Consider the following 15,832-nt stretch of genomic DNA (forward strand, 5'->3'; position numbering starts at 1 on the left):
GTAAGATTTTGGACAAATATAAATTAACCTCTGCTCGTCAGTATGAATTAAAATAAAACATTAAAACATAATTAGCAAGATGTCATGCTTCAATTGTTTGCTGTGTGTTCTTTGACTTTATATTTTTGTGTTTTTATGATGTAAAGCACTTTGAATTGCTTTATTGCTGAAATGTGCTAAAAAAAACAAATTTGATTGACTAAATTAAGAAATTACAAATAATTTCATTAAAGCATTGTAATGAGAAAACAAATTGGCATTTCTGAATGACCAAGTAAGTCTTTTTTACTTTTGCGAACTGCTTGTGCTTCCCTGATGAGATGTAGCCCTGGGCAGTCAGCCATCGGGGGGAAAAAAAAACATAAAAACCAAAACTGGATAGCTAAAATTATCTTCTGTCTTTGTTTTTTGGCCAAGCCAGTACATAATCATTTTAGATTCATTTCATTGGCCTTTTTAGTGTTTTATGTCTGTATTTAAACCTCATTGAACTCCATTTATTGCTGCATCATTCCAACTTCCACATTGCTTGGTTGTCTTTACTTCAATCTGGTTGATTTATTGTCCTTTTTCTAGTTTCTTCTCTTGATTTTCCAAAAGCAGAACATACTTGCTAAATTATATGACAATCACACAGCCACGTTTAACTCGGTCCAGTCCAGAGCTGGCCCTGGTCCAGAGCTACAGACAATTTTAGTTGCAATGCCAATAAATGGCTGCAGCTGCTTCAAATGCCTCCACACCAGCTGTCTACTTGACCAAGGGGGCGACCAGCACCACAGATGATCTGTTTCTGCTAGTTTGAATTACCAGGATGGCTCGCACATCCAGTAAAAAACCATTAGTGTTGGCTTGGGGAAGATTTTTGGCCAGGAATCCACCTGACTTTCTCTGGCTCCTTTCCCATAAACAAAAGACCTACACTCAGAACCGTCACCATTACCTCCAACTTTGTTCGGCCTCATTATTTTCAGCTCAAGCACTCAACTGTTTGCTCTTTTCTTCTGGAGTTCCATAAAAAATGTACTGCTTGTTGCGTCCTTTTTCCATTTCCATGATTAAGATTCAGGAAGGTCTGGATTTAAGTATTTAATTCAAGGTCATGCAATCTTGCATGAAATATTAAAAGTGCTTCTGGTGTGTGGTTCTCTGCGTGTGTGTGTGTGTGTGTGTGTGTGTAGCTTGCTGAGGAAAATAAGTGGAGGCAGCTGCCAAGCGGAGTGTACACCACAGCCGAAGCTCGCCCCAACGCATACATCCCCCTGGACGACCCCCTTGGTCTGCCCGTACCCTTCGGACGCTTCGCGCCCATCAAACCGCGCCCACAGGGGGCCTACATGAGGCATTATCGCAATCCGACAGTGAAATCTTGGAACTTTTAGAGAAAAGAAAAAAAAAAACAATCTTGGTAACATTTAAATTTCTCTGTCTTCTTTTAGTTTCACCGGTATTCCTTCATTCCCATATCTTTTCTGGAAGTGTTTGATGTGAAAGCGAAAGTATGACATCGAGTGTTTTCTTAGTACAATGTTCGCCTGTGTGATTTCACAATCGCCACACTGCCTAGCAACACATCAGCACCACTCAGACCTCCTCTCCCTCGAAGATGAGATTAATTTCTTAAACTATTCCCACACATTCTTTGTCTTTGTTGTTGTTTCACCCTTCACGGTCATAATCTTTAAATAAATTGCAACGGGGTCCGTCTGAGCTTCACGAGACGAGCGGGAGAGCCCGCGCGGCGCTCGAAAATGATAAGTCTGGAGAGGAAGCAGAAGCAATGAAAGAGCATGAAGAATGACAAAGAGAGAGGAGAATTTAAATGAAGGGGATGGAGAGCTGGAGGAGGCGGAGTTCAAGGTTTGGGGGTGGGAGGGCTTCACACCAAAACATGAAGTTGAGCCTTAAAACAACTAAAAGTCTGCCATAAATAAATCAGATAAATTTGTTAAACCCAGAAATTCCCCCAAATTAACAAGCGGACGCCTCTGATGGCTGGTGAGAGTTGATGTATGAGTGTGTGGAAAGAGAAGATGTGCAGGAGGAAAAGTCCTGAAACAGCTGGTGTGTACCATGTCGACCCTGAGTGATGCTGCTCGCAGCATGAGTCAACTTCCTAAGAAGAAACCAAGAGACGTGTGTGTGTGTGTGTGTGTGTGTGTGTGTGTGTGTGTGTGTGTGTGTGTGTGTGTGTGTGTGTGTGTGTGTGTGTGTGTGTGTGTGTGTGTGTGTGTGTGTGTGTGTGAGAGATCATCCATTGCAGATTCACGCTGGAAGCTGTCAGATTAACTTGGCCCCAAACTGTTAGACTGCTACATAACACCGGCAGCATAAGAGTGTGGATGAGACCATTAGATGGAGAAGGACTCGTGTGTTTACACTTAGAGAAAGATTCACATGTATGATTTATGATTTCAATGTGAAATGTCACAGGAGATTGTTAAAACGCAGAGGGTTGGTCTTTCCGTAAATACGACTTATCTTATGAAATCCCTGCTCCTACTTTCTGACTTCAATGAAAGTCTGCCCAGGCTTTTAAGCTGTATCAGCTTAATGCGTGTGTTTATGTGAACTTGTAGGTTTCTTTTTCTTGTGAGGTCAGACACTAATGTTGGACGAGAAGGCCTGGCTCACAGTGCATGCACTAATTCATCCCAAAGGTGTCCCGTTACGTAAAATTCAGTAGTCTGTGTTAACATTGTCCTTTTGGACCTTCCTTAAAAAACATCATGAAAATCAACATTTACATTCTAGTTTTAATCCAGTTTTTATGAGCATGCATGGGCTTAAAATATGAATCTGATTAAAAAGAGTAAAGGAGCTGGTACTTAAAGTAAAACCACTTTAAAAACTGGGAAGATTCAACCAGAAAAAAAATCAAACAAAAAACCCATTTACAACTACCGCTCCCTTCGTGATTTTGTGGGGGTTGATTATTCAAGCCACATGCTTCCGCCTCTCCATTAACCCGGCTCCGTCTAATTCAGGCTCAACCTTGTACAAAAAGTTTGAATTTCTCTCCCCATGTTTACATGTTCTGCTAAAAGGCTGCTGTACAAATCAGACCTGATGTGTGGCAGACCACGTCGAGCCTCTCTGTCTGAGAAGCCTTTTGTCGGCGGGTGATCAAGCTGATGGGACGCAGCTTGAAACACACAGGAGGAGGGGGTACAGAGCGCGCGTGATTTATAAATAGTTAACGTTCGATGGTCGTAATTGTACGACAAAAAAAAAAAAATGTTAGCAGCTACAAGGTCTTAATTCAGATAAAACAGCTTCCTAAAGCCTTTGACTTTTTTGTTTTGTTGATTTGAATATTGTTGAATTTATTTGAATATTGCACATTGCACACATAGTGATCAGTTTCAAGCCTTTATTTTGATAACTTTTGATGTCATCAGTTGGAGCACTAGCTGATAACATGCCAGCATTTACTTCAAAGCCCCTCTGAGACGAGCGGGCATTGCTGCGGCTTGTCCAGCGTTCTCTCTCATACTTTTTTCTTCCACTCAACTTTCCATTCGTGTGCTCGGATACAACCAGCTTCCTTATTGACTGCAATGGATATAGAGTGTCAGTGGACAACTGTCGAGAGAGCAGTCTTCCCGGTGTTTGTCGCATTATCCCGCATCGTAATCAGAAATCAGACATGCAGAAAGTGCTAAAAAGATTTTATTGTGAAATTTATATATATATTTTGTTTCATGTGTTTTACATAGACACCCTGTACTCCAGCAGTGTACAACTGTTAGGATAAACAGAGATTTGGGTGAAGACATTTCAGTTGATTCCAAAAAGAAATTTTTTTAGAGCTTTCAATAAGATTTGGATTTAAAAAATATATTCTCAGTAATAAATTTTTTTGATATCCTCCACTGTAAGCCATAATAAAATGATTAGAAATAAATAGTTGAATTGTGTGTGTGTGTGTGTGTGTGTGTGGGCGTGTGTGTGTGTGTGTGTGTGTGTGCGTGTGTGTGTGTGTGTAAGTCTACATACACTTTTTAAATGGAACTGAAATAATTTAACTTTACAATTATATTCTGAAGTATTAAGATGCATCTTTGTTGCAGTTCTTTCTTTTGTGAATTGCACTAACATTCTCCCTATAATCCCTCTGTTCCCCACAATCATTTTTCATTTAACAGCGCGATCCTGTTCATGACTTCTCCACTCGACTCTCATTTTCCAACATCAATCCATTTCATGCCGTCAAGGCCCAGTTAGACATTTACTCTTCCTTAAACCGATTTTCCTCCTCATCTATTCTTCTCTCTCTCTCTCGCTCTCTCTCCATCCGTCTCGCGTCCTTCATCGCCCTTCCAGCCGCTTCATTTTTCCTCGAAGCCCAGCTGGATCAGCGTCTGCATCAGAGCCGACTCCTCCACAAACCTGGCGTCCACGTTTTCCTTCTCCTCGAAAGGGTTCAGAGCTGTTCAGGAGTTAAGACGGGAATAAATGACATCTTCACTTCCTGCTCCTAAAGCTTCTTTAAAGGCCTTCCCTGCAGGATATAGAGGTATACTCTACCTTGTGACTCGATATCAGAGAGCATTTTTGCCAGATAGGTTAGAGGAAGAAACTCTGGTCTGGAGCCGGGCTTGTCCTGCCCAGCAAATACAAATCCCTGAGGAGAAAGATTAAAACAAAATAGATAGAAATTTTTTCGTAAGATACAAATTCAGACATATCAGCAGCACCTGAGAGAATTCCCCTAAACTGGTCTTACAAATAAAATTGGCTCCTGATATGTCGATACTTCGCTATGAGACATTCTACAGGAAATGCATCACACAGTTTTTTCCATGTTACCTTATTCTTGCTGTGTTTCTCCAGCAGCGCCTTGACATATTCTCTGGAGATTGAGGCTGAGCTGACAGGATGATCCCACATATGGTAGATCCTTTGCTCCATAGGCTACACACACACACACACACACACACACGCACACACACACACACACACACCACACAGAAAACACTTTACATTTTAGGCATGTAGCTCACGCTTTCTACAGAAACGGAGGGAGAAAGACAGATTCCCCAAAGGCTGTGAACAGCTGTCCCTTTCTATTCCACCAAATGGAAAGCGGCGGCATTATCGAAGGGTGGACTGCTAATGAGGGGTCTTGGGGAATTTGTACTATTTTTAGGGTTTCAAATAAAAAAAGGCACAACAGCCATAAATCACACAAAAAAGGGGGAACTACAGTAGGATGATTACTTATTCTCCTTCAGCACACTAGCAAAAACTTTAACAAAAAGTTATCCATTTAACTCAAATGTATTTATTTTCAGCTCATGCACTTTTAACATTTGATTTTCTCTTCAAGTTTTATAACATTATTTTGTTACCAGATTTAATATTAACGTTTAGTTACATAAAAGTTTCATTATGTCATTTAGATTTTTAAAGTAAGCCTCCACCTATATTTTTGAAGTTAGAACAGGTCTGTCATGGTCTGTTTTGCATTTTGTGTTTTGTTGTTCTGGTTTACATTATCCATTCACTCCAGTCATTTGTCCCGAGTGCCTTTCCTGGTCTCCTAACAGCTGTTTCTCATTAGTTAATCAGTACACCTGCTACTGATTCAATAATCACACTTCTCTAATGACATTAAGCTTTTTGAGTTTGGTCTAATTTGGTTGCCTTTGATCTACTTTGCCTCTTCCTTACCACCATTATTATCGGGCTTTGTCAGAGCTAAAGCCCACCTTGTTGTAAATATCCGGACACCGTTTCAAAACTAATTTGACCCTCGTCAAAAGTTACGTTTCAGTGATTTTATTCATTCATTTCTATCATTCAGTTGTATTTCTTTTTTTTCTTTTTTTTTTTTAGAATAATGCAACATAAATAATTGAGCATCAGGTTTCCAGAACAGTCCTTCCCATGTTGTGTAGAAGTTCCTCCAAACTAACGTTTTCTGTTGCGAAGTCCTTTTAGTCTGAGGTAGCAAATAGCTAGGTTCACTCTAACATTTGCTAACTTCTTCCTTGCACATTTCCTCACTTTTGCCGGTAGTAGAAATTAATGGTTCAGTCAGTTTGACCTTTTTTTTTTTAAAAAAAAGAAAAAGTTACACATTTGTATTGGACATTGTATTAGCTGGCTGAGTTTCTCACAGTGCAAAACCTCGACAGTGGAGAAATAAATGCCTCCTTTGCCTCAGATGTGTGAGGCTGTGTCTGAGTTTCTGCTGCCTACCAAACTCACTCAAACAAAAGTCTGACGGACAGGAAATGCACCAGAGATGCAAAACACTCGACATTCCTCCAATCACGTTGTGGATGAAACACACACAGAGAAGCACATGGAAGTTACACAAGAGTCTGAACACAGAGTCACCGCAGTCTCCAGAAAGCCTTTCTCAGTCTGAACACTAAGTGGTTACACAAATATTGTGAGACATCTTTGAGGAAAATGAGCTCTAAAATAACTCCAGACTCTTAGTTAATTATAGTTAGTTTGGGAGAAGGAAACTCTCTCAACTTCCTGTTTAGACTCTTTAATCTGAACATAAAGTTTGATTAGTTTAGTTGCTTTCTAAACTAATCAAAAATCTTAATGATTAATTTGATCACACATCAGTACCTCAGGAAGTCTCTTAAGTACGCTGAATTTCAGTCGCTCGTTGGCTTCACTGTTGTCCAAATCTAAACAAAAAAGGAAGAAATTGTTAATGAATTTGTTGAGAATCGAAACAAAATCACAAACATTGAAAAGAAGAAAAAAAAGTTATCTAAAATTAAACAGGTTAAAGATTTAAAATCACTCAAATCTTAATCCAATATGAAAACACCACCCACGTACAACGTAGGTAGTGCTGATGTAAATAACAGTAAATAAGTTCTGGGATAAATTATGTCTAAAGACGTTTCAGGACCACTTGACTGAAATCCAGTCTTTTGACTTTCGGAGCTGAATCAAAAAGTAAAGATGCAAAGTGCTGTTTTGTTTTCTACATCAATATAATTTGTAGCCTATCTGTCCTGTTGCTATGGCAAGACTCAGACATAGTGAGAATTGTAATCTGAGGGAAACCACTTTAGTTGGTCGTACATAATTCAAATACTTGAATTATTAACCGTCTGTCTGGAAATCGGACTTCAATTATTTAAATTGCTTAAAATAACGGTAACACGGTCACCTATGTCCCATCTGAAGACAACCCTGACATGAGAGCACAATGTGCTGTTGCACATTGCTTCATCAGCTGGTAGGCATCAAAGTTTGGCAAAAGAAAACAGAGGAAGACTCACAAATATAATTTAACTTGAGTTAAAGTTCTGGATCAGGTTGGTGAATGATGCACTAAACAAGTGTGCACGAAAAGGGATTTAATATAATAGTAGTTTTTAGTTTTCTTAAATGAAATGTATATCTTACAGCGTGCCTTTTGACAAGACCTGCTTTTGTGGTCACCTGCTTCGTCGGGTCTCTTGGTTTTCAGAGGAAATTCAGAAAGTAGAATAAGCCAGGTGGCTGTGGTTGACCAAAGCATCAACAGGTGTTTAGAGTGTCAACAAGAGAAAAACCTGCTGATGTGAAAGTACAAGTTTTAGTAAACCGACAAACTGAATGAAACGGAAATATCCCAGCAACACCTGTAAGTTTTCTTCATACCGAGATTAAACCACAATAAGACGACGGTCTGAAGTCGCGCAAACATGAAGACACCAGAAACTTAGACATTTAAAAACTTGTAAAGATCTGCACGCTGTTGAGCATCTCACCATCTTTCTGAAAGAGCAGTTCTCAACTGGACGACGACAATAACATACTCCCCCAAATTAGGTGTTGTTGGCTTCTGACGTTCAAAGGTAGCAACATGGGGAAGATGAAAAGATGATTTCAACATGACTATTTGTGCCTGAGGTACCAGAATCATCACCTGAAGCTCGTTCTAGGTGTTCTAAAGAAAACCTTCGGTGTTGTGACAGTAAAGTAATGCTGTCTTATGCAAACTGTAGTTGCATAACCACAGTCAGGCCCCTGTAATCAATAAATGCTGTCCTGAATTACATACCAAGACCACAAACCACTAGTGCGACACCTTCTGCAGAATATGTTAATGCCCTTCTTAGACGATACGACGCATTCGCTCAACCGTAGCCTGACAACAGAGACAGCTCTGTAGCTTCTTCATTTCTTTTCTCTTCCACAACGGCCTGTGTCACTGAAACGCCGTTTTCCTTCTCAAACGCCAACCGCTCCACCTCTGGAATGTCTCTGTTCTCCAACAATCCGTCGTACGTCGCCGCCGCCGTGATCGCAGTGCTCAGCTGCCTTCTGGGAATCCCGACCAACATCCTCGTGATCGTGAAACTCAGCAGCCACCTGCGAGGCTCCTCCATGACGAAGCGCCTCATCTTCAACCTGGCTCTGTCGGACCTGCTCTCGCTGTTCTGCTTGGTGATCGCCGGGGCCATTTTTGCCACCGGGCCCCATTTGGCGCACGGACTGTGTCAGCTTTTCTTTTTCATCATCTTATTCTGCATCACCTCCAGCTCCAACATCCTGCTGCTGATAAGCATTCAACGTTACTACCAGGTACGCAACTCCAGACTTTACCGTTGTAGGAAAACGGACATATTTAGCAGTACTAACGCGCGCCGTTACTGCAAAACTAAGAAATAATTATTTTCAGTCTGCCGTACTTGGAGAAATATGGGTAACCACACTGCTTGTACTTCAGAAGATAAGTAAAATAAATGCACCCTGAATAGTGTGTGTAAGTAGATGGCTAAAGCTATTTTTTCCTTCCCAGATTCTTCATCATGCCAAGTGGAAAAAAGTGACCCGAGCATGGCAGCGGGTTTTACTCTGCGGTGTGTGGATACTCGGGGCCCTGCTGCCTCTCCCACTTGTGCTGTCTCTGATGGATAAGAACAGCAAAGACGCCGACGAGACGTCCTGTAGGAACAAAATGATCACACCGCAAGCCGAGGTGGTCCACGTCGCCGTAGCGATATCCGCTCAACTTGTGGTGCTGGTGTTTTACGTAAAGCTTGTGAGAGGCGTCAGGAAGGTTCAGATGTCTGACAGGAAGAAGCAGAAGATCAACAGGCTGTTCACTCGGATCCTTGCCGTCTCTCTAATAGACTTTTTGCCTTTGTTTGCTCGACTTGTGGCCGTTGCCGCCCATTTTAGACCTTCAAAGACGTTGTCTGAAGTCAGCAGGAATCTGACGTCTATCGAGTATTTGTACTTTTTAAACCACTGCTTGAACCCCCTGCTGTATTTCTTTGCTTCTCGGCATCAGCTAAGAGACAGAGAGAAAAAGAGAAAGCTCTTTCTCATGGCTCTCAATGACAGTACGTAACAAGATCCTTGGATATCTGTGCTGCGCTATTTAACCTTTTGCACATTTTTAATTTATAATGAGGTATTAACACTGTTAAAAAAATCCCAATGGCACATAGATAATGACTTTTTTGTGAATTTATCTACCATATTTTTTGGTAAAGACATGTTTTACTATTAAATATGTTTGAAGGCTGGACATGCATTCCGTATTTTCTTTCTTTGCTTATTCTGTGTGTTTCCCAAAAATGTCAAATCCCAGAAATAGTTGAACATTTACTTTAAAGTCCCCTTGCCAGCACCCTAATTGTGAGTTACCTTCATTTTATTCTAATGCTAGTTTACCTTTCTGCTCTAAAATTTCTACAAGTTTTAAGAATGTTTGTTTAAAATTGGCTAATATTTTACTCTGTACACTTTCTACAATTTTAAAAGTTTTTTCTAATGAGATGCTAGAGGAAATCTTGCTGTGAAGACAACAGATTATGCTACAGGTTTCACTTAAAAGAAAAGGAGAAAAAGAAGCAGTTTGGAAAATATTTGTTCCCTCAAAACAAGGAAAGTCATGTTGTAGAAATCAAGGGTACGCCACCTGTCGCTCATATTTAGGAGACATCTTAAAATTAAAGCCGGCCAACCACAAAAAGAACTGATATTTTTAATTATTAGCATGTTATACATTCCTCTGTAAACACTAGAAACGTTAACATTTTTAATTAAGCGGGTCTCTAACACAGTCAGAATTTGCTGGAGGTTTTTTCCTTGTTTAAAGTCTGTCTTTCCTTTCCACTATTGCCACATGCTTGAAGAGCGTAAAAGTCAGTGACTCAATCAGTTTGGCTTCCATAAAATGGAAAAAAAATTGTACTAAACTGAATTTGATTGAACTTTGACTGATTTGAATCCTGTGTATTCTGAAGAATCAAACGAGTTTATCTCTGGTTATTTTCACACTTCTTGTGAAAATAACCAGAGAACAAATGAGTTCTAAAGAGATGACAAACTGCCTTGGAAGAATTAAATTAAGGTAAATGAAAATTGTAAGTGAACAGTTTGTGTGTCACAAAGACTCAATTTGTTATGCAGCTTAGTCTGACATTGAGTGAATGAATTCGACATTAAAAGAAACACCTTTTTGATAGTATGGAGGACGTTTGCAAATGGAAATCCTTGAAAGTAGCTAACTTCACAACTGCTCCGAGTACCGCAGGTGATCTACTTTCACCCCCACCCCCTTAAAAATGCGTATTTATACACAAACCTGTCATGAGACGAGACACAAAGGTTTCAGTGAGCTGCAGGAAACCGTGGTCAATGTACTGTAGAAAGGTTTGATGAGGTAGGCAACGAACAGCAAACACAGCAAACAGGGTGTGATAGCCTGGAGAAACAAACCGATGAAATGAGAAAACAATGAAAGGAGGGGGGGAGGGGAGACTGAAATATTCTGAGTAAAGCCGACGTCGTGGAACGCATTTCATGCAATGCATTGCAGGGCCAACATTTGTGAAACGTCTCCTTCCGAGACCTCACTTTAAAATTAAAGTTTTACTCCTGAGTGACAAAAAAAAAAAAAAAGAAAAAAAAATGAAAGAATTATGTAGCAAACAACTGCAAACACTGTGAAATTAATTCAAATGAGTGAAAATGCATTCCCGTCCTCCCGGAGCTTCGTCAGAGTTCTGCGAATGCACCATTCTGTCGCGCCTCACTGGGGGGACACGTGTTTGTATTATACCAGGTGGGAGAGGCAGGCAGAGGCTCTGGGTGGACTCCAGGATCCGAAGCATGAAGTGAAATACGGCCCACTCGGCCGGGCCGCCCTTCGTCGCCCTGGACACCAAATGGCAAAAAGAAAAAAAAAACAGAATTGAGAGGATTATGCAACTTTCACACATGGGAAGGAGACATGTGGAAGTCAACAACTTCCACGTGTAAACACAGCAACGCTATTGGAGTCTGTTAAAAGTTTTCAAAAGAACAAGTTGGACTACTTACAAGCACAACACGTGAGGGCCAAGTTTGTACTTCAGCCAGGCTGATTCCAGCATGTGTCTGATGAGCTCCAGCTAAATACAAACACACACACACACACACACACACACACATTTTAGTGGTTTGACAAAGACACGCTCCATTAGATTCCAATAAAATGTTGCCCTCAGACGAAATCAGTCGCCTGGAAACTTTACAGAGCGCCATCATTTTGAACCGACGCCTGAAGACACACGGCTCTCACATGTTTACCTGCTACGACGATTATTGGTTCCTGTAAATTCACAGTGCTGACAAAACGTTCACACAGCCCTCCTTTCCAAAGACTGCTCGTTTCTTAGCGGCCTTCTCACAATTTCACATAATCAAATGAAACCGTTGACCAAGCTTAACTGGTTGTCGCAACGACTTTATGTTTTCAGACGGGTGTTACTTGTATTATTTCTTAGTTATTCTAGTCTTGAAGTATCAAACTCAGGTGTGGCGTTGAACTCGACAGTCCAGAAAAAATATGGTTAATCACAGTTAATTGGTTGTTTAATGATGGACTTAATTCCTTTTCCCATCTGAGTTGGTTTTAATAGCCTTTATCCCTTCATAAAGGGTATTTTTCATTTACTCAGGTTACTTTTGAAAGCGCTGAGTAACGCTCACCATGTGAGCTTGTTTCCCCACACCCCAGCCTCCCGAACAATAACAGGAAGACGGTCTGCCTCATCCACATCCTGAACACCAGTGGGAAACCTGTTCCTATTGCCAGCGGCAACATCCTCCTGTGACCTTAAGGTGGAAGTTTCAATTAGCTGCTCTTATGTAACAGATAAGCTCCAAAAAACGGGGGGAAAATACACACATAATACGTTTCTCTGGGCCCATTTTCTTCTCTTCACACCTTTCTCTCCAATTCCGCTACGGAAGTTGAAGTTTTTCTAAAAAAAATCGTGAGATGTGAACTCACAGCTAGATATCAAGTATTCTGTTGTACTTCACATTTATAGTTATTTATACTACATAGAAAAAAAGAAGCTAAATGATCACAAATATAGTTTTTCTTAGAAATACTTTCGATTCAGTTTGTTTTCAGTTTCGGCACAAACGGTCATTCATTTCGATTGTTTCCACACAAAAAGTGCTGAATTCAAATGTTTGATTTTTTTTGACATTCAGTTTGAGATTATGCTTCTGCTATATGAGTTTAATGTTATTTGCACATCTTTACCCAAGGTACCAAATAAGTGTGGATGATGCTGTGAGTACAACGCATGCTGGCATTGATCACAGACAAACTCTCAAACAATAAGGGGAAAAAAAACAAGCATCCCAAGCAGCCGCAGCCTCACAATGAATAAATCTGATTTGACTCTCGGTAATGAATTAAAATCTATACTAAGCAGTTTGTCTTAAACGGTAAACCTCTTGCGCCAAAATGCACCAACCTTCGCCACAGAACAAATTCTCATTTACAGAAGCCGGGACGTCGCGGCCAGCTTCCTTTTAATTGCGTTGCTGTAAAATACGTGTGCAATTTATACTCCTGCAATTAGCAGGCTATTCTCTTTCTGAGCTGTTTGTTGCATCTGAGGCGGGGAAATGATAAATATCGGTGACAATAATGCCGAGTGGAGCCGTAATCTATCAGAGCTGAAACTTCTCTGGGTCTTAAAAGCTGTAATCTATTTCATCCCCCCTCCCCCCATCCTCCTGTGTCAATGCAGCCATTAGTCTAAATAAGCACCAGCGAAAAAGGGGGACATGCTCTTTATTTGTAGAGGAGTACTGTTTTTTTTTTTTTTAAAACGCGACTCAGGCCGACTGCAGAACAAGCCCCGAAGTTTGTCAACTGTGCTTAAAATAAAGTGACCTCAAAAGGCTGTTTCTCTTTGAATAAGTCTGTCTCCATCTCTCTTCCACTCCGCTGGATAAGCCCAGTAATCACCTCGCGTGTCTGAGCCGGAGCGAGGCCAAAAAGCGATTACACAGGTACCTATTTTTGCTCCCGTTCAGCAGGATGTCGAAGGCGCGGGGTTAAAAATCCATGAGCCTTGTCGCAGCAAAGGGAGGATTTCTTCTTCCTCCTCTCTGTTCCTATTTTACCTCCGCAAGACTCGAAACCTGGCACATTCTGCTTTCCTATTCAATCCGAGCCTTACCCTTGGCCTGATTTATACCACCGCATTGATATATGCCGTATGTCTCCTTTCAGCACCTCGAAACCATGGAGGGATTTACCTCGGTGGAATATTAAAACCTGACTTTACAGAACCAACAGTCCCGGTGAGACGCAGGACAAAGGGTTGGTGTCTCCTTTTCCTTGGTTATGCAAATGAAAGCATCTCCTGTGTTCAATCCATCAACATAAGAAAACATAAAAAAAAAAACAAGAAAAATCTTTAAAGAGAAGTGCATTTTGTACGGTGTCAAAACCCTTCCATTTATTCATTTGTTTTAAATGTAAACCATTTAAGTGTCTTGAGATAAATCCTCTTAATAGCTGTTTGCACCGTTACAAATTGCCTTCCACTGAAAGTGTGTCGACTCTAAGCTCTCTGATGTTGACTTTAGCAGCTTTGAAGAAACCGCCGCCTCAGAAAATATGCAAATGAAAGCCAAATGTAGAAACCCTGACAGGAAGGTGCCTTGAAAAACTCGCAGGTTCCTCCTCTGCCTTTTTGAGGCTTCATTTATCAGCTGCAGTTCAGCCCAACATCGCGGCATCGAAACACCGGCAATGTCTGAGATATACTAAGGGACCGACTGGAGGACTGTACCGCAGTTTCCGCGTCGCTCCGCAAACCAACTGGGTTCACACCTTTGACATGGCGGCTCACGAAATCACAACTTAGTCCTGTTTCCTGTGACTATTTCTATTATGTCTGATCTCTGCTTCATTTCTATTTTTCTTCTGTCATATTTTAAATTGGCTTCTCTTATTTCGGACATCTGCAGTCGGTCAGTGAAGGCTCTTGCGTGAACATATTGATCTGTCACATACTCTGTAAAACGCTTAACTCATCAGTTACGCAAAACAAAATTTGTGCTAGGAAAGCATTACATTTTGGAATAAGTTTCACATTATTTTTGTAAAAACACTCTGGTGTGTTGTCATAAACTGTGCACTGTAGATACTAATTTTTAGAGATATCCAATGTAGACATTAGAAGTCCACTCTTAAAGTTTAACTCATTTTTAAGCACACTCTGCATAACTCTGTTTCATGGTCAGGTGAAAGAACTGAGAGGAAACTTACTGCATGCTGAATGTAAAATAAATTGACATTTATATAGTTATATAAAAAAATACAATGTACTCTATTTCTCAAATGCCATTGTCTGGTAAAGTCTGAGTCCACAGATGCAAGTAGCACTTTGTATTCCAGGTCCTAGGAAGCTTATCCTAAAAATAGAACTTAAAATCCACCTCTAAGGTTCTATATACTTAAAAAATTCACCCAGGCTAAGTACGAATCATACAAAATTTATAGAGTCGCCTAATGTTGCTCTTAAGCTCCTGGTTTTCTCATCTCACTCCATTGACCTCTGCCCATGTTTAGACCTTTCCGGCTGTAGGATATCTGTCGGGCTAAAAGCCCTGGCCACTGGCCACAAGGGAGCCCTGACAAAGCCAAACTTAAGCCCTGAAAAGTGACTTTGGAAGTGCTTTTGCCTCTGACACACAATTACTTTTGGTGTATTAGAAGTGTGAGCTTATCATACCTTGAATGAATTGTGGTTATGTTTAGAAAATGACAGACAAAACGGAAGGTAGTTAAAGGGCATTTTAAAAGTCTTTCCCAACTCGGTCACATTAAATCCACAAACCTCAGCTGATTTTACATTTCATTATAGTGATTGGAAGGGAAACCGTACGTAGCCCTTAAATTTTTCCTCTTTTCTTTTCATTTTTAAGCAAAATCGCTGAAGCTCAGTGTCTTTAAACGAAGAGCAACTGTGAACAGTAATCTGCACCGGATCGTCATCCAGGATCATTCCACCTTTAGCTCCGTTATCCCATTAACTCTGACCAGCTTCCTTGACGCTTCTCTATAAAAGCATCTCTACTGTAAAAATTCTAGCTCAGCAGTTTTTCAAAGAGTTTTCTTTTTATTATTATTATTAGTTTTGCACAACATTTCTGCAAGATGATTAGAATTAAAGTAGCTGCGAAATACCTTTTCGACACCGTTTTCTATAAATATGGATCACCCCATTGAAGAAAATGCATTAATCCCAGTTTTAAAAAGATTTTCCCTTATGGTAGTTCTTAAAATAAATGAATTTCCTACAACAGATAGGAAATGGAAAACAATGTTATTGTTTGAAAGGGTTGGATAACATTTGTGGTTGTAAGGAGACAAAACGTAAAGATTCAAGCGGTTAAAGTCCTCAAAAGTACCTTTTTGCTTTCAACACATTATTTTTGAACATGCACACAAACTTCACTCATCAGGTACCAGCAGCATGGACTGAAACCTAAAAAAAAAAATACACGCTTGTTTCGGAAACCTCAAAGAATCCTGTTATGGCTTCCAGCA

The 15,832-nt window shown here is 40.4% G+C and overlaps 3 protein-coding genes across 3 annotated transcripts in view; 2 read left to right on the forward strand and 1 right to left on the reverse strand.

The window, feature by feature from the left end:
* ccdc146 (coiled-coil domain containing 146) overlaps positions 1–2,165 on the forward strand; it is a gene marked incomplete at its 5' end in the record, with an annotated part of 34,773 nt that extends 32,608 nt beyond the window's left edge. Inside the window, one exon of the mRNA XM_088003462.1 lies at positions 1,182–2,165. Within this exon, the coding sequence (XP_087859588.1) occupies positions 1,182–1,382 (201 nt within the window). The remainder of the gene's footprint in view (positions 1–1,181) is intronic.
* A 1,489-nt stretch (positions 2,166–3,654) lies between these two features.
* gsap (gamma-secretase activating protein) overlaps positions 3,655–15,832 on the reverse strand; it is a 29,845-nt gene continuing 17,667 nt past the window's right edge. The window contains exons 26-32 of the mRNA XM_014970817.2: positions 11,305–11,375; positions 11,045–11,139; positions 10,568–10,687; positions 6,595–6,656; positions 4,813–4,917; positions 4,531–4,627; positions 3,655–4,432 (exon numbers count right to left, since the gene is read on the reverse strand). Coding sequence (XP_014826303.2) covers positions 4,332–4,432; positions 4,531–4,627; positions 4,813–4,917; positions 6,595–6,656; positions 10,568–10,687; positions 11,045–11,139; positions 11,305–11,375 — 651 coding nt within the window. The 3' untranslated portion in view covers positions 3,655–4,331. The remainder of the gene's footprint in view (positions 4,433–4,530; positions 4,628–4,812; positions 4,918–6,594; positions 6,657–10,567; positions 10,688–11,044; positions 11,140–11,304; positions 11,376–15,832) is intronic.
* LOC106905832 (nociceptin receptor-like) lies at positions 6,793–9,335 on the forward strand. The gene is made up of 3 exons (XM_088003515.1): positions 6,793–6,816; positions 8,116–8,553; positions 8,771–9,335. The coding sequence occupies exons 1-3, from the start codon at positions 6,793–6,795 to the stop codon at positions 9,323–9,325; spliced, it is 1,017 nt and encodes a 338-aa protein (XP_087859641.1). The 3' UTR covers positions 9,326–9,335.

This window comes from Poecilia mexicana, unplaced genomic scaffold, assembly GCF_051168715.1.
Source record: "Poecilia mexicana isolate PSO_F unplaced genomic scaffold, ASM5116871v1 scaffold_23, whole genome shotgun sequence".
NCBI classification, from domain to species: Eukaryota; Metazoa; Chordata; class Actinopteri; order Cyprinodontiformes; family Poeciliidae; genus Poecilia; species Poecilia mexicana.

What these genes read in the sequence shown, in the direction of transcription:
- LOC106905832 (XM_088003515.1), top strand. Translation starts at nt 6,793, where the DNA reads ATGAAAACACCACCCACGTACAAC. An exon ending in AAACACCACCCACGTACAAC is followed by an intron (nt 6,817 to 8,115) that starts GTAGGTAGTGCT and finishes GCTCAACCGTAG; the next exon opens with CCTGACAACAGAGACAGCTC. An exon ending in GCATTCAACGTTACTACCAG is followed by an intron (nt 8,554 to 8,770) that starts GTACGCAACTCC and finishes TTTCCTTCCCAG; the next exon opens with ATTCTTCATCATGCCAAGTG.